We start from the raw sequence: 21,093 nt of genomic DNA, 5'->3' as shown, positions 1-21,093 counted from the left end.
GGAGTTCTTTTCAGTTCCTGCCTATGTCCCATCACTGTGGTTTGTTGTTTTGCTTTTAGTAGTTCCTTCTGGCACTACAAGATGCTCTAGGATCATCTTGTATATTCCCCGTCCCAGCCCTAGAATCAGCCATTTCTCCAAGGAGCTCAGGAGTCTTCTACTGAAGAATGGTATTAGAAACAAAGATCTCAGGCCTAGGTGGGCTCATTGACACTAGGGGTCTCATTGATTGTAGGCTATCTCAATTGTCAAAGTAAAAAGATACATGTGTCTGTACCATATTTACACATACATATATTTAGGAATATTTCTATATGTATAGAGTACCAGTTTTGACAACAAAGTCATTACTTCTCAGTGGACACAACTTTCTCTGACACAACAGGATCTTTAAGTCTTATAACCTAAAATTTTATTCCAAACTGAAAGAAGAAAAGATGGGCTTGGGGGATTTTTGAACCACTTTTGACATAGGATTTAAAAAAATATTTCTCTTATAATCCTCTCCTTCCTCCATGTTTCTGCTTCTTTTCTTTTCCTTTTTTTTTTTTTTTTTTAAGATTTTATTTATTTATTTGACAGACAGAGATCACAGGTAGGCAGAGAGGGGATGGGGGGTGGGAAGCAGGCTCCCTGCTGAGCAGAGAGCCCGATGTGGGGCTCGATTGCAGGACCCTGAGATCATGACCTGAGCCGAAGGCAGCGGCTTAACCCACTGAGCCACCCAGGTGCCCTGTGTTTTGACATTTTATTAATGTCAGTCTCTCCCACTAAGTTGCATCAGGGACGGAACCATGTCTATTTCTTCTCATTGCTATGTCCTCAGCACAGTGCATGAAACATCAGAGATGATCATGAGTATCTGGAGAGAAATGAATGACTGAAGGGGATATTTGGTTCAGACCATGAAGGGTCAGATTTCCAGGAAGCACAGAGGCTAGGATGCTACCTGAGATTCAGGAACTGGTAAGCCTGCTCAGTATGTCCTACCTGGACTTTTTTTCTTTCTTTAATTTTATTATATTATGTTAGTCACCATACAATACGTCATTAGTTTTTGATGTAGTGTTCCAAGATTCATCGTTTACATATTACACTCAGTGCTCCATGCAGTACATGCCCTCCTTAATACCCATCACTGGGCTCACCCATCCCCCCCACCCTCTCCCTTCTAAAACCCTTAGTTTGTTTCTCGGAGTCCACAGTCTCTCATGATTTATCTCCCCCTCCGACATCCCCCCCGCCCTTTACTTTCCCTTTCCTTCTCCTAATGTCTTCCATATTATTCCTTATGTTCCACAAGTAAATGAAATCATATGATAAGTGATTTTCTCTACTTGACTTATTTCACTCACCATACTCTCCTCCAATCCCATCCGTGCTGATGCAAAAGTTGGGCATTTATCCTTTCTGATGGAGGCATAATATTCCATTGTATATATGGGCCACATCTTCTTTATCCATTCCTCTGTTAAAGGGCATCTCGACTCTTTCCACAGTTTAGCTATTGTGGACATTGCTGCTATGAACATTGGGGTACATATGCCCCTTCGGATCACTACATCTGTATCTTTGGGGTAAATACCCAGGAGTGCAATTGCCAGGTCACAAGGTAGCTCTATTTTTAATTTTTTGAGGAATCTCCACACTGTTTTCCAAAGTGGATACACAAACTAACATTTCCACCAACAGTGTAAGACAGCTTGCCTTTCTCCACATCCTCTCCAAAATTGTTTTTATTTGGAGATTTCTTTCTTGTCTTGTTGATTTTGGCCATTCTAACTGGTGTAAGATGGTATCTCGATGTGGTTTTGATTTGAATTTCCCTGATGGCTAATGACGATGAACCAGACTTTCTTAAGCAACAGGCAAAAGGCCCCCCAGTGCTTCCTTTCTAACCACAAGATTAAAATAACCCAGACACATTACCTTGACGTCAATGGTGAGTATCAACTCAAACTGGTTGTAAAATTCCATGTGGCTGGGCAACTGGTACTCCGTCGCTGTACTCAGAAATGCTTCAATGTCATTCAAGGCAACGTCAACCCCCTCTCGTGATTGGCACTTGTCTACAGCTTGGGAAGCCAAAAGGTAGATTCCTGCTTCACACCACTGGCTGACCTTTCAAAAGAAACACAGCGCCCCATGCATTCAGCCTGCCGTGGTACAGAAGGATCCTGAGACAATGGGAAATTGTTGTGGGACAATATAAAGTTCATAGGTCTAACCACTGTTAACACAGCTGTAAGGTGGACAAACCCAAACTAATTTTACATCTGTCCATTTCTTGGGAGAGTCATCCAGTCAGTAAAAAGACTTGTATAAACGTTCTCCTCTTTTCTACGGACAGTAATTGCTACATCACCAAAAGAAAAGAGTTAGTTATTCCTAAATTTGGTCTAACCATTAGGAATGCAACCAATGACTCTTCGGATTTGCCTTCTAGGCTACTCATCTTGCATCCTAACTGGTTATAAGGGCATGACCACTGAGGCATTAGACCTGGCCCCTACATGTCTTCCCAGGGGAGGAAATGTCCCTCTTAACAAAAACACTACTTTCCGCTGCTCACATTTGCATTTACTGGCGTTTTTCTGTCCCAGGGAAGCATCAAAGCATGCAAAGCTTTGTAACTCAGGAGAGCAATACTTTCCAGATTGCTGGGATGAAATCAGATAGGTGACAAATTCTAAAAATTCAATTTTTAAAAGACTTAAACAGAAAAACAGGGGTCCTTGTGCTGCCTGAATATTTATGTGGAAAGAAGCTGCCAGCGCAAGTAGGTCTGCATTTCCATTTATCATGTGACCTGAAGAGCTAAACAAAAATAACTATACAGGGAGGAAAGAGCAAAAGGGAGCACTCCAAAGTAGTTAGCTTTAAGTGGGAAAATTACAGGCAACTTCTATCTGTCTTTATTTTCTCCTTTAAATTACTTACACTGAATGTGGAGTACTTTTAGAATAACAAAGGATAGTAAAGGTATTTAAAAATTAATGATTATCCCTATCTGGTGATGAGGCAGGAAAGGGCACATGTAGGTATTCCTAGTAACTTCCGTCCTCCTTCGTCCATTTTTGGATTTTCAGAATAATGTAAATCATGTTTTGATATATACACTCTATGACTTTAGATATTTGCTCTATATGCATGACATATGTATGCCTTTATATATTTCTCTTGAAATAACATGCCTAGATCTGTACAAAACATTAAGTTGTGTTCTGCAGTCACAGTGGATACCTCCTCTCCCAGACACATACACACACACACACCCAAACCTATATATCAGCACTAGGTTATTATCTCTGGAGCGGAAATGGAGTGAGGAAAACAGCAGCTGATCCTGCGGAGTTCAGCACACAGAGCAGGTTGTGGATCAAGCCCTTCTGAGGCACTTGCTTCTGGAACAGTTGTATTTCATTGACATTACAACCCCTTTGCCATCAGGATGACATAAATAGCCTGGGTGTGTGCCCCCAGCCATCACAGAGAAACAGCTATGGGAACGGAGCATGCTGACTCATGGCCATGAGTTACATGCTGCCTACAAACAGCTGACAGGGAAGGCTCCAGAAGCCACTGCCCCTGCTGACCAGGCAACTGCCCCAGAGATCACCACTGAAGGGCACCAGGGGCTATGCCCCTTCTCTGTGAGCCCTCTGCATAGAGTGCTGCTGTCTAGTCTAGAGAGTCTAGGGTTTGGAATACAGCAGTCCTGACTTCAAATCTGCATCCCCTATTTTTACCCCAGGTATGGTCATGGGCAATAACGTATCCCACAGTCTCTCGTGCCACCCCTGTACCACCTGCACCAGAAACACCTGGAAATTTGATGAAAATACCAATTCCTGGGCATCATCCTAGACTACTGAATCTGAGTCTCCAGAATGGCACATTAGAGAATCTGCAATTCTAGCAAACTGGTTCTCATGTATTAAATACCATGAACCACTGATTTAACCAAGTTATCAGTTTCTGCCTCTACCAAATAATGCCATTCATACTCTTCTCACAGGTTGTCTAGAGGATTGAATAGATGACATAATTATGTTTCTGGCAGGAACACAGTAGGTGCTCAATAAATGGCAGGAGTGTATAATGGTCATTATTACTTAAGCTTTTCCAAATGGATTGATTTGATGCCTATATATAAGGAGAAGCACTTTGTAAATATAGTGTGCTTGGTTCTCTGCCTAAAGGGAATCATGGGGCCAAGCCAAAACTCTAAGTCTAGGTCCACATAGAGGAGAATGAACATTTGTTCATTCTAATGGGATATGGTGGGATGGTGGGGGCACCTTGGACTTCTAATACTTCTATGACCTAGAATTTGCACAGTTTTTAATGCCTCTCGAGCACTATTTAACATGAAGTAATTACCCTCTCAGTAATTCTGTAGGGCAGGGAAGATGAGTATGATTAAGACTCCTGCACAGAAATTTAGCAAACATCATGGTCATGGCTTTGCTGTGCTCACCTTATCCAGCTGTCTATGCAACTCCAAGGACTTTTCTAAAATGTCATATTTTTTCTTATTTTCATTGATGAAGTCATCACAGAGGTGCCTGAGCTCTACACATCTGGGTCTGATGGAGTCCACTGCATAGTGGTGGCTTTGGATGAGCTGGTCCCCAATTATTGAAAGCAGCTGGGCCTTTTCCAAGGTATCCTGTGAAGTGAGCATCCACAGCCAAGCATCAGAAGCCAGGTCATGGTGAGGGTAATATTTACCTACCGTGTGCTCCAAACCTGGAGGACGCCTAGGAGATGTCAGGTCTTAGGCTGAGAGTCTTGGCTCCGGAACCTGGGGAAGCTCTGTCGCAGTTCAAGGTCTCCTGAAGTCTAGCCTAGTCCAGGGTCAACTACACTCTGAAAAGCAAGCCAATCATTCAAATTTCTGTTGAGTTCTTAGCCAGGCACTGAGGATATAGCATTAACAAGCTATGATTTTCAATGTAATGGAGAACTTAGATTACTAAATAAATAATACCAGTAATTCAGCTATTACAACTGTGATAACTTTTTGGCAGAAGAGCATGACAGGTTATACTGACCAGAACTGGAGACTCTGAATTCCCCTGCCAATTAAATGGAAAGGCAAAAGGATCAGACATGGGGCCCTGAGGGGAGAGAGGACTCAGCTGAATTTGGGAAGCTAGTAAAGATCTGGTTTGGACAACTCTGTGGGGGATCCTGAGACTTAAGAAATATGTTTATCTAAACCCTTTCCTGCAACTCACAGGATCAAGGATCCTAGTCTTCTCTGACTTCAGTCTCGCAGCAACCATACCTCCTACCCGTCTCTGCATGGCTTAATTTGTTCTAATCCCATGTGCCATGTTTTACTGTTTTGTTTTGTTTTTAAGAGAGGGAGAGATAATCCTAAGCAGGCTCCATGCCCAGGACAGAGCCTAATGTGGGCTTCAATCTCATAACCCTGAGATCATGACCTGAGCTGAAGTCAAGCGCTGGACACTTAACCAACTGAGCCACCCAGGTGCCCCCATGTTTATCTATTTTTAATTCATTCATCGCATACTACTGAGGACCCTCCATGTGCTAAACACAGCCCTAGTTGCTAGGGGCCTGGTAGTAATCAAGGAAGCAAAAATCCCTGCCCTCATGGAGCTTACATGTTAATAGAAGATGTAACCATGCCTTAGAACAACATATTGCTTAAAATGTAACCCATGAGAAATCATACCAGCCACCAAGCACGCTTAGCTATAGCCTTCTGGCAACAGGCCTCTGGGGGCCCAGCAGCCAAGCAGCAGGGAACGCCCAGCTAGCTCAGGGCGTTCCTTCGGCTTTTTTCTGTTATCTCCCCTACTCCAGAGACCACCTGTGGCTAATTAGATGCGCCCTCTGAAAGTGCTTGCTCAATTATAAACTTTATACTGCTAGACCAGATATATTTTGCCTTTCTTCTTATCTACAAGACTCATGGTCAATGTGTAACCGACTCCAGTTTCTTTGCTGGTTGTGACCTGCTTTCCAAAAATATGAGACTGAGGAGTTGTTTGGGGTGACAGTCTTTACTACTGCCGACCTGGGCTCCCTTTCTCTTGCAGCTGACTTGTTTGTGCCTCATTCTTCCCCTGTGTGCTGTCAGGAAGCAGCAAGGAGACAGGGCAATGAATAATTAGATATGTAGATTATATAATATCCTAGTTAGTGATGGCTGTTGTGGAGAAAAGCCAGACATGGAAAGGAGTGTAGGGAGTGCTGGTGGAGGAGTTGCTGTTTTAAGTAGGATGGGTGAGAGAGAGAAGGGTTTACTGACAGAGTGCCGTCCACAATGTCCACTGGGGAGGGTATGTGTTGTAATGGGCACTGGGTGTTATTTAAGACTGATGAATTACAGACCTGTGCCCCTGAAACAAATAATACATTATATGTTAATTAATTGAACTTAAACTTTTTAGAAAATGGAAAAAAGAAAAAAAAAGATTTGTAGTTGAACTTGAAAGCTTAAGGAAAAACGAGACTTTATTGTTACTTCAATAAATTGAATACTTATTAAAAGAAAAGAAAAGAGCCATCCAAGCAATGCAGAAATGTTAACAGGCGTGAGACAGCTATCTTTGAAAGGCCTGTTTGCAAGGTTAACCCTTGGGTGCCCTCTAGGAATGTCAGGAGGGTACCTATCATCCCCTGATAAGAATGGCTCACCATGCCTTAATGGTTTGTGCAAATAATATGGTTTACACTAAATCCCTACTTTCTTTCTGGGAATATGGAATTCTGGTATATGGCAGGTAGAGGCTACCTACATGACCAGTCCCCAGTAAAAACTAGGCACTGAGCTTTCCTGATAGACAACACTTCACCATGGTGTCAAAACCCTTTGGGAGGTTGGAATCCAGGGGCATCAGGATCCTATAGGACTCCACTGGGAGAGAAATCTTGGAATCTTGTACCTGGTTCCCAACAGACTTTGCCCCATGCATTTTCCCGTGCTGATTTTGCTTGGTATCTTTTCACTGTAATAAATCATAACCATGTGAGTATAATTACATGCTGAGTCCTATGAGACCCCCTAGCAAATCTTCAAACCTGAGTGTGGGCCTGGGAACCCCTGACAGAGAAGCCAAGGCCTAAAGTGACAGACAAAGCATGCAGTACTTGGCTGAGAGGTAGGGGCATGTTTGCCATGTTCACGTAGCAGAAGGAGGCCACTGTGGCTGGAACAGAGGATGCAAGCAGGAAAGGAGAAGACATCATCAGGAGAAAGAGGGAGACTGGATGGGGAATGCCCCAGTGCCATTCTGAGCACTTCAGCTTTTATTCCATGTGTTGTGGGAAGCCCTGGAGGGCTCCGAGGACTAGGTCTCATTCATAGTTTTCAAAGAATTGCTCCCGCTACAATGTTGAGAAAGACAGAGAAGAGGCAAAGCAGCTGGTGGCTACTGCACTAATCCAGGTAGGAGGTACAAGGATGGCAACCAAACTAGCTCCTGCATCAGGGCACCTCCCTGCGATGCCTCGCCCAAGGTCCTTCAGATAAATTCTTGGCTCGCCTCCTCCAAGGCTATCACTGACTACTACCTCTAAGTCACTCCCAGCAACGCACCCACCCAGGCCCAATCTCTTTCTTGTTTCTTTTTTTTTTTTTTTAAACAGCACTTACCTCTACCTGAACTTATCTTCTTTGTTTACTTTTTTTTTTTTTTTTTAGGATTTCATTCATTTGAGAGAGAGTGTGAGAGAGAGCACGAGAGGGGAGAAGTCAGAGAGAGAAGAAGGCTCCCCTCGGAGCTGGGAGTCTGATAGGGGACTCGATCCTGCGACTCCAGGATCATGACCTGAGCAGAAGGCGGTGGCTTAACCAACTGAGCCACCCAAGCGCCCTTCTTTTTTCTTTTTTAAGATTTTCTTTTTACTTTCACTTAGTAAACCTCCACCCACTCTTCCTCCTCCTCTCACTCCTACCGACAAACAAGCTCCATGAAAGCACTTAGAAGTATCTCATAAACATTTGATCAATAAAATGAATTAACCAGGGAACTAGAAGATGCAGTAACATACTTGGCTGGAATTGTGTGAAACAGCACTGACCTGTGAGTGAACGCAGATGACTCCCGTGTTTCCAAAGGGCTCCAGGCGCTGAGAGGCCACGTGCGCCCTTGCTGAGCACGGTGAGCATCCCAGTCAGACACACTGGCCTGGTTTAACTTTTTACAGTAATACAAGGACATCCCTCTCTCAACTGCACCAGTTTATTTTGATGCCTCTCTTCTGGGCTGCCATACCGCTCTGTACCCTTTATTGATCAGAGCAGGTACTTCTGCTGTGATCACTGATCTATCGCCTGCACTACGCTGCGGACCCTTGTGAGCACGCACCAGCTATTATTCAACTTAAGACATCCATGGTACAAATCAGCTACTTAAGAACAAATGATTGTTGTGCAAAACAAAAGTGAGTAATGATATAGGAATAAAGTGACACAAGTCAAGCAGTGGATATTTTAAAAGAACTCAGGGATAAAAACTCAGGGTACTTGAGTACTTGAGTACTGGTACTTTGCCCAGCAAAGGCCAGATGCACTGGTTGCCATCCCTGAGAAAAGGCCAGAATGTTAATTCCTTAGGTAGTAATTTTTAACTCTTTTCCTCACTGCTGTGTCCTCATAACATAGAACAGGACTTGGCATAGTAGGAGATCAACAAATATTGCAAAATGAATGAAGAATGGATGAGATGCTGTTACTAGAACTGCTCAGCCACTTGCAGGTTGAACGTATGGAACATTCCTTAGCACAGAATTCTCCCCACTACCTCTGTGATGTTAATGACAGCAGCTAAGATTCACTGAGAGCTTTCTGTATGCCAGGCACCATTGTGAATGCTTAAACTGACTCTTTCTTTCACTCCCTGCAAGAAACCCTTTGACATAGGCTCCACTTAACAAAAGAGAAGTAGAGGCAAAAATGGCCCAAAGTAACCCAGGTAGGAAAGGGAAGAGCCAGGCTTCAAAGTCAGGCAGTTTGGCTCCAGAATCTGGTTCTGACCAACCTGAGAAAAACGTCAGCATTCGTTCCGCCTAAGCTTAAACCTGCCTGATTCAGGTCAAATATAGAAGCATGAAAACTTGGCAAGGAACTCTGCTGAATATTTTTTAGAAGTCCAGCTGTGAATTTACTAAGAACAGCACAAGTCTTCTGAGCCTAGGGAACTTCCCCACAGATTATTTCCCAAGTAATTGTGGTGATGACAGCCTGCCCTTAGCTTGGCATGCAGCATCTCACCCTTCAGAACTGTTCTTAAAGCCCTGAGATGTTGGAGGAGAGATGAGCAGTAACTCAGGATCCACACCGGACGGCTGGAAGAGCACTCAGCCGAAATGAATGGGGACTGATAAGAGCTTCCAGCTTCTGACCACCTACTATGCTCCAGTCCTGATGAAGCCTTGACCTCATTCATCTTCCCACAGAGTTTTACAGATGAAGGGATGGTTCAGAAAGGCTAAGACACTTGACTAAGGGCACACAGCTGGTAGTCTGTAGAGCGGAGATTTGAATCCAGTTCTTCTGCCTCCAAGGCCCATGTCTTGCCACCTTCCAGCCTCCTTGGCCTCCTTGCATGTGCTATAAATGACGGCTGTATAGTCATGTATAGTCATGACATCCTTCAGGCACCTGCAAAGAACTTTGCTGTAAAACCTCCAAATCATAGCTTCTTTCTTAGCCTATGTAGCTGCTACTAAAGAAAATCAGGTGACAAAATCACCAAAGTCAAAGAGAAATAATGAGAAAGCAACAGCTAAAATCTGGTGCTCTGATCGCAAGCCGGGCTGGCATCTTTCAGGTGCTGAAAATTCCAGAAGGCCGGATAGTCAATTTGCAACACGTAATTCAGAGATCATTAGTGTAATAACAGTTTTTTCCCCCAGAGTCTACTGTTATGACAGATGAAAGAGAAAAGTGTGTATTGTGAAAGAAAATGATGAGAAAGGGTGATGTTCTATGTCAGGGAACCCAGAATGAACTCACAGATAATGGCATAGGAATTAAATGTACATGTGCGGTCAGATGAAACAAGAAAGGCAGAGAGCTCATGGTTGTGGAAACAGAGCATACACATGGGAGTTCATTGTACTAGCTGATCTGCTTTATTGTGTGTCTGAAAATTTCCATTAAAAAAAAAAAGTCATGCCCCTCCAGCTAGATTATTATATCCTTAGGAATTTAATGATCAGGGTTCTAAACCTTCCTAGACATGTACTGTAACTGCTGGTCCCTGGCCTTCTGGGGAGAGGTCAAGACTAAAATCATGTTGATTCCCCTGCCTGGCCTTGTCGACTCTCTGCTGACCCATCACCAAGGTCCCCAGCCTGCCTTATAGCCAAAACCCTCCAGCAAACTTTGCCTTAAAAGGAATAAGAGTGGGGACTAAAATCACCATTATTTCTCAAAGTTAGAAATGAACATTCAAAAGATTAAATAAGGGGCACTTGGGGGCTCAGTGGGTTGAGCGTCCAACTTCTGCATTTCAGGTCATGATCGTGGGGTTGTGGGATCAAGCCCAAGGTGGGGTTCACACTAGGCATGGAGCCTGCTTGAGATTCTCTCTCCCTCTCTTAAAAAATAACAAAAGATTGCTGAACCATCAAACCAGAAAAAGATAAAAGAACAGGCTCAATTAGCATGCAGCAGATGTCTGGTTAGTGAGTTGGCTCAGAGGTTACCCATGAGGATGACATCATTGTACAGAATAAGGAAGTTGGCAACAATCCAGATATCAGTGAGTGGCTCTGCTCCGGGTGGGGGGGAAGCTGACCCCTGAGTGCTGAGTGAAGGACAAACCCAAGCAGGTTTCGGTGGACTCTAGACAGGTATCACTTTGTTCCTTTAACACTTTATAGGACAAATGGAAAGATTGGCCAAGCCTTTAAAATTATCTGAAGAAACCCTGCCTTTTAGACCTCTGAGGCAAGACATGTTAAAAAGGTCCTGGTTATGATAGGATAGTTTTGTTTGGATCATCTAAAGGCAGACAAGTAGGTCTACTGCATCCTTTAGAAAATAAGTAAAATAACAGGGTAAGCAAGGCCCAGAATAGATAAAACTAATATACCCGGGCTCTGCAGGTCATGTGCTGTGAGTCAGTCTACCTGGTTCTGATACTTTGCCCCTGAAAGACCAATCATGGGTAAACAAAGCATACCTACATCCCATGACCACAGGCTTCTCCCCTAGCTCTGGTCAGCAATCTTTAATGTATCCAAGATTTCAAGTCCAAGAAGAGGGGCAGAAGAGAGAAAGTGGATGTAGATCAACCACACTATTTATTACTTTTTTTAAAGATTGATTCATTTATTTGAGAGAAAGAGAGATCAGACACATGTGCAAGTGGAAAGAGAGGCAGAAGAAGCGGAAGAGAATCTCAAGCAGACCTTGCGCTGAGTGCAGACCCCAACATGGGGCTGGATCCCATGACCCTAAGATCATGACCTGAGCCAAAACCAAGAGTTGGGCACTTAACTGACTGAGCTACCCAGGTGTCCCTCAGGCATACTATTTAAAACCCAACCCATACCCTCCAGTAGGTTCCACTGAAAATAAAATCTAGTACTCACCACCATAACTCCCACCTTATACCCCCCTGGCTCACTATGTTCCAGACACATTCCTTGAATTCACAAACCTTGGTCTTGCCTCCAGTGTTTTATGCTTGAGACTTCTCTGCCTTGTACACTATTCCCCTAAATCTTTGCATGGCTATCCAGAGCTCAGATCAAAGGTCACCTTCTCAGAGAGACCTTTCCTGACTACCTGAGCAAAAGTAACACCCCTAGTCACTCTCTTATATCCTGTTATTTTCTTCATACCATTTGTCACTATCTGATATTAATACTTATTCGATTGCTTTTTACTCATCTCTTTCTGCAATAGAACGTAAACTCTATGACAGCAGGGTCTTGATTGTCTGGTTTGCCACCACATTCACAGAACCTAGGACAAGGAGTACTTGGTGATGAATGAAAGCCTCCTGGCAGGTCAGTAGCTACTTTCATTCATATAAATGACGTGACCGTATTTTTCGAACCCAAAATATAAGGACTGGGCTTGATGAGGCTTTTTCCCCCAAGTATATGAATGTATGCAAGTGAAAATACATAGTATCTATACTTATAAGGAATTCTCTTGAAAAAAAAAGAAAAAAACTAAAATTGCAAAAAATCGGGTCTTAGAGAATCTGAGACACCAGATATATGAAATTTGGTTTTTTTTTCATTGTTTGATAAATGTTTCTGATTACTCAAGCCTACAGTACTAAAATGTTTAGTTGTCAAACGATCACTGGTAATAGAGGGAGTGCTCATAGAGGAGGATGGGATTCTTGAGTGAGAGTCTGGGTACACAGGTGGGTTCATGTGTTCACACACATGGAGAAGCACCTCCAGTTCAGAATCTATAACTGATACCTCCTAGGGTCAGAGGGAACCTGGTTTACATTTGTTACTTGTCCTTCGGGGAGGAGAAGATGTGTCTCAGTTAACTATAATATACATGTCAATCACCTGGGGACCTTATTAAAATTCAGATTATAATTCTGAAGGGAGCCTGAGATTCCATATTTCTACCAGGTTCTCACTCAGGTGACATCTATGCACTGGTCAAAGGATCACACTTGGAGAAGCAAATCTCTAATACTATAAAAATACCATATGGGAAGCATGCATTTAGATAAGCTCAGAGAGGAAGTGCTTAATCATCAAGGACTGGGTGCCCAAAAGATAAAAAGATAGAGACTCTAATTTGAGAAGAGCAAAAAAGAACTTCTCTAGAAAGAGAGGACTCGGCTTTCTTAATTCGTAATAACTCAAATTCATAAGGACTTAAAATAGAATCACTATCACCTGCTGACTTGTGTGCAGATCCGGGAAACTGTCTAATACTGGTATGAGAATTGTGCAACACATATTCTTTTACAAGTTTGATATTGACAACTCTTGGGATATGAGAAAGGAGAAAGCTTTGCCAATTCTGTGTAGCAGCAGAACTAATGTGGACCCATTGCCCACTCTGCACTGTTCTGCTTATTATAAACCCAGCTGGTACTTTTTCTGGTTTCCCCTTTTCACATTTCCCCTCCTTACCACTGGCTCCCACCCCCACATCCTGCTGGTAGATAACACGTCTTTTGTGACCTTTCCTACTGCTGCTTTTGTGGGGGCAGACAAGTCAACCGGAACCTTCACCCCACCTGGGGTGGCAGTGGGGACTGAAAAGGCAGGATTTGGGCATTCCTGTGTCCTTCAGCCACCTTCCAACAATAATGAATGGACATGATCTGTCACTGTACACAGAGACTTCCTTCCCAGTCCGTAAAAACAGCAAAAAACAAACCTGGCCTTTTTCTTCCAGGTTTTTGTGTTCCTTAAGAAGTTGCTCCACGCATATCACACTGTCGCCAATGTCTGTAAACTCCACTTGCTCTGCCAGCAAACTGTCCAGGGCAAGCTTAACCTGTAAGACACATTAGAACATCCAGAAATAAGCCCTGAGGCCCTCTCTGGAGGTATAAGTTCTACATACGCAAAGAAAACTTGAAAATCCAAAAAAGATTCAAGACTTTTGTGTATCGACATATTCTTTTCTTTTCTTTTCTTTTTTAATAGCTTATAAGCTTTTAGATTAAGCTCAGGGCAGGGGTCGAGAGGAGTATGGCGCTGAGACACATAGAGATGACAGAGTAAAACTACATTCACAGATTATCAATCAAAAAGGAAGATAAACCAGACATGAAATAGCACGTATGCCAACAGAAAAATGGGGGTTCTAGAACATTGCTATCCCACTGAAAAAGGGAGAAGAGAATGATCAATGAGGAAGCAAGGATATAAGGAGGGGGCTGGATTAGGGAGAAGAGGGACACTCAATATCCAGAGTTCAAGGGAGAAGGAAGAACCAGAAGTCACCAAACCATGAAAGGGAGCTCTGTTCAACAAGGAAGTAACAACCTCATAAAAATTGCGCTCAAAGTGTTGTAGCTGCAGGCATTGGTTAAGCTTCAAGTGATGCTCAGACCAAAACTGATTAAAGGCTCTTTCTGTCTCGTCCAACTGAAGTAATAACCTGTCAAGAAAAAGAAAGCAACATGTGGTTTGTGATTAGTGTTCACTTCCACAGGAGTCCATATAGGTTTCTGTAGATAACCCCTATGGTTCTAGCCAGTGTTACGAACTATGGGAATCTCCTTTTTACGCAAGTCTCTGTCACCTGTGACCTCTCACAGTTCAGCTGGAAATGGAAAAATTTTCCATTTTTCAATTAGGACACCCTAAGAACTAGCCAGAAACTTCACTTCAGAGGCAGCTGCTATGCTTTGAAATGTGCCTTCCAGGTAACCTTACCTTTGTGCCTTTTGTTTTCTAACTGAGATGACAGGTGTGTAAAGCACAGCACCCAACCAAACCGTTATTTAGAAATGAAAATAAATACATACTACCATCTCCCTGAAATCCTGGGATGAGAGCAAAGCACAAAAGGACGGAATAGCATTCTCCTAAAAACATCTCTGTCAGAGGGGCACCTGGGTGGCTCAGTGGGTTAAGCCGCTGCCTTTGGCTCAGGTCATGATCTCAGAGTCCTGGAATTGAGCCCCGCATCAGGCTCTCTGCTCAGCAGGGGGCCTGCTTCCTCCTTTCTCTCTGCCTGCCTCTCTGCCTGCTTGTGATCTCTGTCAAATAAATAAATAAAATCTTTAAAAAAAAAATCTCTGTCAGAGAGTACCATCTTTTTGCCTTTGTTGTCACAAATATTATTCTTTCTTGACTCCGCCAAGATTCAGGAGTAGCTGTGCCAATTGTTCTCTGTCATTTCAGATCATCGAGTTCTACATATTCCCCCCTCTCTCGCTCACCGTTCCATGGTAGCTACATTCTCTAGTTCACTGGGATTGAGTTTACTGGTGGGACTTTTGGTTGCTGGTTCTTGAATACATGACAGTAATGTGGTCCCTTGCTTTCCAAGTAATTTCAGCTCATCCTAGAGAAAGGAAAATATAATTTGTCTCAGAAGAAATGAACAAAAGCAAATTCTTGGTAGATTGGTGGTGAGGAGAATGGCAGATCAGGTGTATCTTTCATACAGGAAATTAAATGCTAAAGAAGTCAAGCTGCAGCTTTCAAAAATTAACTAACCCATTTATTTTTTAAAAAATTCCAGTATAGTTAACATAGTTACATTAGTTTCAAGTGTACAATCCAGTGGCTCAATGGTTCTACTATATTATTCAGTGATCATGAGGATAAATGTATTCTTGCTCCCCATCACCTGTTTCTCCCATCCCCTCACCCACCCCCTCAGGTAACCATCTCTTCTGGGTAGTTAAGAGTCTATTTTTTGGTTTGTCTCTTTTTTCTTTGTTTTGTTTCTTAAATTCCACACATAAATGAAATCATATGGTATCTGTCTTTCTCTGACTGACTTATTTCTCTTAGCAGGATAGGTCTATAGACCTATCCATCATACATATACACCACATCTTCTTTACCTATTCATCTATCAAAGGACACTTGGGCTGATTCCATCAATTGGCTATTGTAAATAGTGCTGCAGTAAACATAGGGGTGCATATATATTTTCATATTAGTGTTTTGTCTTCTTTGGGTAAATGTCCAAAAATGGTATTATTAGATCATGTGATTATTAACTTATTTTTCACAGGAATACATATATATATATACATATGATACAAAATCCAAAATATACAAAAGGGTATATATTGGAAAAAGTTAAGTCTTTTGTCCCCTGCCCATCCATTTTTCCCCTCCAATGTAACAACTGTTAAATTTTATATCTCAAACTGCTGTTACATATTTAAAGCAAAAGCAATAAACCAATCATTTAAATTACTTGTTTATGTTAATTACTTAATCATTAATAATTTAAAATTTATTAATGAATAAATAAAATCAGGTTCTAATCCAAAGCAGTGACCAGAAACAAGATAATGACAGATACTGAATAATAAGTGCTAGAAACTGGCCTGTACTAACAATGTAAGAGTTGCTAGTTGACCAGGAAAAAAACTTCATCTGGTATCAGCTGACACCTGCCTCTCCTTCTATCTGCCCACAAAGTGTGGCCTCGTTCAGTTATGGAAGTTTGGTGGAGATGGTCCACAACTTCAGCTTGACATGTAAAGAGTCATACTTCAAGGCAACTCTATTTTGCTTCTTTTAAATGGGATGTGGGGCTTTGCAACTGGAGAAGATGTCAGGTTATCTCCTGCCAAATCCACGGGCTCAAATCCTCTGATTACACAGCACAAGTCATCTCTCAATGCTCTGAGTGTGAACCACAAAACAAGCCATGGGGGTGGAGCCAGACAGGGAATTCTGCTCCAAGGAGTTAGGGGTTTGATGCGTGGGTCACACAGGATGCTGGTTAGTATGTCCTGAGCATTAGGATTAGGCCCATGGTTATAAAACAATATCCTCTATGCACATGAACCCTGAATCTCCCCTCCAGGCCTGGCCACCTCCAGCCTTCCCACATATGGAGCTCGTTCCCCGTGGGAGGAGTTTTAAGTCTCTCCATCCTGTTCACACACAATTCCTGGCCCACTCGCCCTCACACCTTTGCTCCTTATCTCCCTTCTCTCTCTAGTAGTCATCCCCTTGCAGGCTTCTGCTATCCACGTCCAGCCTCAACCTTGTCCCTGGATTTGGTTGATGATAAATGTGACTTCTCTGACCTGGCCCAAGTTCTTTGGACACCCACCTGTGGCTCTGTCTGCTCTAGGTAATGCCCCGCAGTCACCCTCTTGGCTTGTACTCCTGCCTGGGAACTGAACAGATCCCTTCTTTTCCACTCTCAGATATCAACCCTCATTTCTTCTTATCTGTCCGATGCTCATTAAATATTTGTAGGTTGGATAAATTAATAATAGTCTAAAAGAAATTAGGTTGCAGATGAACAAGGACAAATAGGATATGATGGGGGCAGGGGTGAAACCGTCAGTAGCAAGTACTCTTACCTCTTACCTTGCACTCTTCCTACCTTCTAAAAGGGTCTTGGCTTTTCTCAAATCAGTTTATTAGATGTCCTTGAGATTTCCAACATTCCCACAGGACTCTGGCGTTTCCATTACTAGATTTTATATATACAGTGTGTGTATGATGTAGAGTGTAGAGAAGAGTAGAAGAGCCAGAATAGCAGGAAAGTATTGCTAGGGCAGTAGAAGACCTTCAGAAGGGGAAGAGAGATATACCCAAAGAACTGCAGAGTGTGAGGAAATGTGTGAGAGAGGGAAGGTGGGTTTGAATAAGTGGTGTCATTCACTGTGTGTCCCTTTGCACTATCAAAAAACACAAGGAAAAATAATGACTGGTTATTGCTTTGGGACTAGGCCATATGTGGTCAGGTTCAGTGGGGTTATAAAAAAATCTGCCATAGATACATGGGGAAAGACTGGGAACTATGGTATTGAAAAGTGAAAAGATAAGTTACCAAGGCCTAAACTGGAGTTTGCCCTTGCCCACTATAGTAACAATTCAGAATATTTAAGAACTGTTTAGAGTAGGCACTGATCAATCAGCACAGATGTCAGATGCAATGCCCAAGCAGTCCTGAGGCCTATTGCAGTCCACGTGTTCTGGCCCCTTTAGTGGCCAGAATCCCAAGGAGGTCTCACGGGTCCTAGGAAATGGGCCAAGGAAGTAAAGTCAAACACACAGTGGGGCACGTGGGTTGCTCAGTTGGGCAACTGCCTTCAGCTCAGGTCATGATCCCGGAATTCCGGGATTGAGTCCCACATTGGGCTCCCAGCTCAACAGGGAGTCTGCTTCTCCCTCTGACCCTCTCCTTCTCATGCTCTCTCTCTCACACTCTAATAAATAAATAAAATCTTTTTAAAAAGTTGGTCACTCAAGGAACATAAATATTGAACAACTTGTATGGCTGTCCCCATGTGTACTCATCATTACAGTTCCATTATAATAGAAACAAGCCACTGGATCTGAAGACCCATTTAATAGGGAAAGCAGACTGCTTCAGGCTCAAAAGAATTTAAATGTTCTGGGGGAATTCTTTCCTATGATGATGGTAAGCATGAATCTATACATTCATTTGTTCATGTACTGAAAATACATTTATAAAGCACAACTATCCATGCCAGGTGCTGTGTTCACCTGTGTCATGGGCTAGGGGTGGAGGTGGGGTGGGATCAGAACCCAGAGATTATATGAATGACTAATGTTTTAGACTCCTCACTTCACATTTATTACTTAACTCCATTTCTGTGACTATAAGTTAGCTCTGTGTGCTTCTGTGTATAATGCTGACTAATGAATTCTAGAATCTGGCATTTAAAACTCAAGTCCTCATAACTGAGAAAAAAGAAATACCTAAAAGAAATGAAACACCCCTTTCCTCAGAAGCTACTGAGAGAAACCTTCTTGTGCTTTAAAATTAGTGCAAAAAGCTAATTTGTTAAGTTGTCAACACTGAAAGCATTCCTAAGTATACCAAGTTTGTCTCCCTGTGCAAAATCAAGACCCCTGTGTCTATCCATTCCTAACTTATATTTCCCATAAGTAGAGTTCTAACAAAAAGGTCTCTGAAAACTCCTAAGACTATAAAATTATTTCCATGGCCTAAAAAAAGTCACTTATAATTCTGATTATCTTCCTGATTATTTGTAATCCTGGAAATACTAATAGAACTGTCATCTCTGAATACAAAATTGAACAAATCTTGAGTGGAACAAATACTGAACAGTATTTGTTCAATACAAATGTATTTGTTCATTTAGTTTAGTTATTTGTTCATTTGTTCAAACAAATACTAAGCGGTATTGATACATTTTTTTGTTTTTTTGTTTTTGTTTTTGTTTTTTTTTAAGATTTTATTCATTTATTTGACAGAGAGAGATACAGAGAGAGAGAACACAAGCAGGGGAAGTGGGAGAGGGAGAGTCCAATGTGGGGCTCGATCCAGAACCCTGGGATCATGACCTGAGCCGAAGGCAGACACTCAACTGACTGAGCCACCCAGGTGCTCTATTATTCATATTTGTAAAAGAGTATTTTATAACATAATCAAAATGAGAGAAAGGCCTTTAGCTCTGTTAGATTTGTTATTTCAATAACAACAAAATATAAGAGGCTTACCCTATTTAAATGAGCACATGGTAAAATGTCTCAGTTGACTTAAGCATCTGAGAGCCAAAGACCAAGACTCTGGAGTTTCTGGCCTAAGTAAAAGTGGCAAAGAAGTGAGAAACCCCTCCTTTGAGATTCAAGAGGGAGACTGCACCTACCTCTGTAAACTGCTCCCCAAACCAGCTCAGAATTAGACAATGGGAAGAGCTGTTTTGCTAAGAAAGAAGGTTGGCAGGACCATCATAAACAGGAAGAAAAGCATATCTCTATAGGCTTCATGGTTATTTTATTGTTGTGTTAGGCCCAAAGGTCTTTTTCTTTTTTAAAAAAAATTGAGATACAGCTCATACAGTACCATAAAATTCACCTTTTTAATCCATACAATTTCAGGACATTTTTATCACCATCAAAAAGAAACCCCATACCTATTATCTATCATTCTCCATTTCTCCTTCTTCCCAGCCCCTGGCAACCACGCATCTACCTACTGACTCTTCAGATTTACCTTCCTGGACATTCCATGTGAGTGCAATCACACAATATGTGGCTTTTTGAGTCTGTTTCTTTCACTCTGCATAATTAATTCAAAGTTCATACACATTACAGCATGTATCAGTCAGTACTTCCTATGGCTGAGTAACATTCCATTGTACAGATATGCCACATTTATCCATTCATCAGCTGGTGGATGTGTGGGTTGTTTCCACTTTTTGGATGTTATGAATAATGCTGCTACAAACATTAAATGTGTAGCTTTTTATACAAAGCCTATGATTTCAGATCTCTTATGCATACACATAGAAGTAGAATTTCTGGGTCACATGGTAACTCTATGTTTATCTTTTTGAGGACCTACCAGACAGTAAACAAGGGTTCCAATTTCCTCACATCCTCACCAAACTTGTTATTGTCTATCTTTCTGCTTAGAGCCACTTTCGTGGGTATATCACTGTGGTTTTGATTGGCATCTCCCTAATGACTATTGATGTTGTACATGTTTTCATGTGCTTAATAACCATATATATTTATCTTCTGTGAAGATGTCTGTTTGAATCCTTTGCCCATTTTTCAATTGGGTTATTTGTCTTTTTACAAAGGTTGAGTTGTAAGAGTTGTTTATATATACTGGATACTAGACCCTTATTAGATACATGATGTGTAGATATTTTCTCCAGTTCTGTAGCTTGTCTTTTCACTTTCTTGATAGTGTCCTTTGAAGCACAAAAGTTCTTAATTTTGGTGATGTCCAGTTTATTTATTTTCTCTAGGTGTTTGTTCTTTTGACATTATATCTATGGAACTGATGTAAGGTCATGAAAACATACAACTGTATTTTTTCCTAAAAGTTTTAGGATTTACATTTAAAGCCCCTTGACCAATTCTGGTTTATTTTTATATGGGATGTGAGATAAGCATCCAATTTCCTTCTTTGCCATGTGGTTATCCAGTTGTCACATGGCCCAAAGAGTTTAAGCAGGTTTTTGTTCCCACAAAGAGAAAATACCCTTCATCATTTTGGGGTATTTAATTATTTAACTGTCAGCATTCAGGATACAGGAGTTCAGGGACTGGCTTCTAGGAAAATATATAGAAGTCCGTGGGAGTTTCTGTGAATTTCCCCCTTGTGCAGACAGGGTCTTAGTGGCAGCTGGGTGCATGCCGCCATACTGTTTGTAAACCAAGAGATGGCTTATAGCTTGTTAGTCACCTTTCATCAGGAAATGGAAGTTCTCCATGGAGAAAAACCCAATATGCAGAAAAGTCTGGGACTCCTGCATGCACCTGTTCTAAAGATGTGCTCTAAGTCTCCATCCACGTGTAAAAGCAAGTGTAAAAAACACATGGGAACAAGATGGGTTTGCTAAGTTGTGTGTGTTTTTCAAGCTCGTCAGAGATATATCCTGGGAAAATTTCTAGGATGCTTTCAGGTTTTCCCAGTGTCAAACCAGATCTTTTAACTATGCAGAGTAATGT

At 41.9% G+C, this 21,093-nt stretch overlaps 1 protein-coding gene across 3 annotated transcripts in view; it reads right to left on the bottom strand.

Moving 5' to 3' along the window:
* MCF2L2 (MCF.2 cell line derived transforming sequence-like 2) overlaps window positions 1–21,093 on the bottom strand; it is a 251,185-nt gene that overhangs the window by 123,412 nt on the left and 106,680 nt on the right. For 2 of the 3 annotated variants that reach the window (XM_032339564.1, XM_032339575.1), the window contains exons 8-12: window positions 14,874–14,998; window positions 13,972–14,086; window positions 13,358–13,477; window positions 4,481–4,672; window positions 1,930–2,121 (exon numbers count right to left, since the gene is read on the bottom strand). In XM_032339564.1, coding sequence (XP_032195455.1) covers window positions 1,930–2,121; window positions 4,481–4,672; window positions 13,358–13,477; window positions 13,972–14,086; window positions 14,874–14,998 — 744 coding nt within the window. The remainder of the gene's footprint in view (window positions 1–1,929; window positions 2,122–4,480; window positions 4,673–13,357; window positions 13,478–13,971; window positions 14,087–14,873; window positions 14,999–21,093) is intronic. The other variant, XM_032339584.1, reaches the window with a different exon arrangement.

Source organism: Mustela erminea, chromosome 1 (genome assembly GCF_009829155.1).
Source record: "Mustela erminea isolate mMusErm1 chromosome 1, mMusErm1.Pri, whole genome shotgun sequence".
Lineage (NCBI taxonomy): Eukaryota > Metazoa > Chordata > Mammalia > Carnivora > Mustelidae > Mustela > Mustela erminea.
The sequence above is the reverse complement of the archived record's forward strand: the minus strand, read 5'-3'. Positions and strand labels throughout refer to the sequence as shown.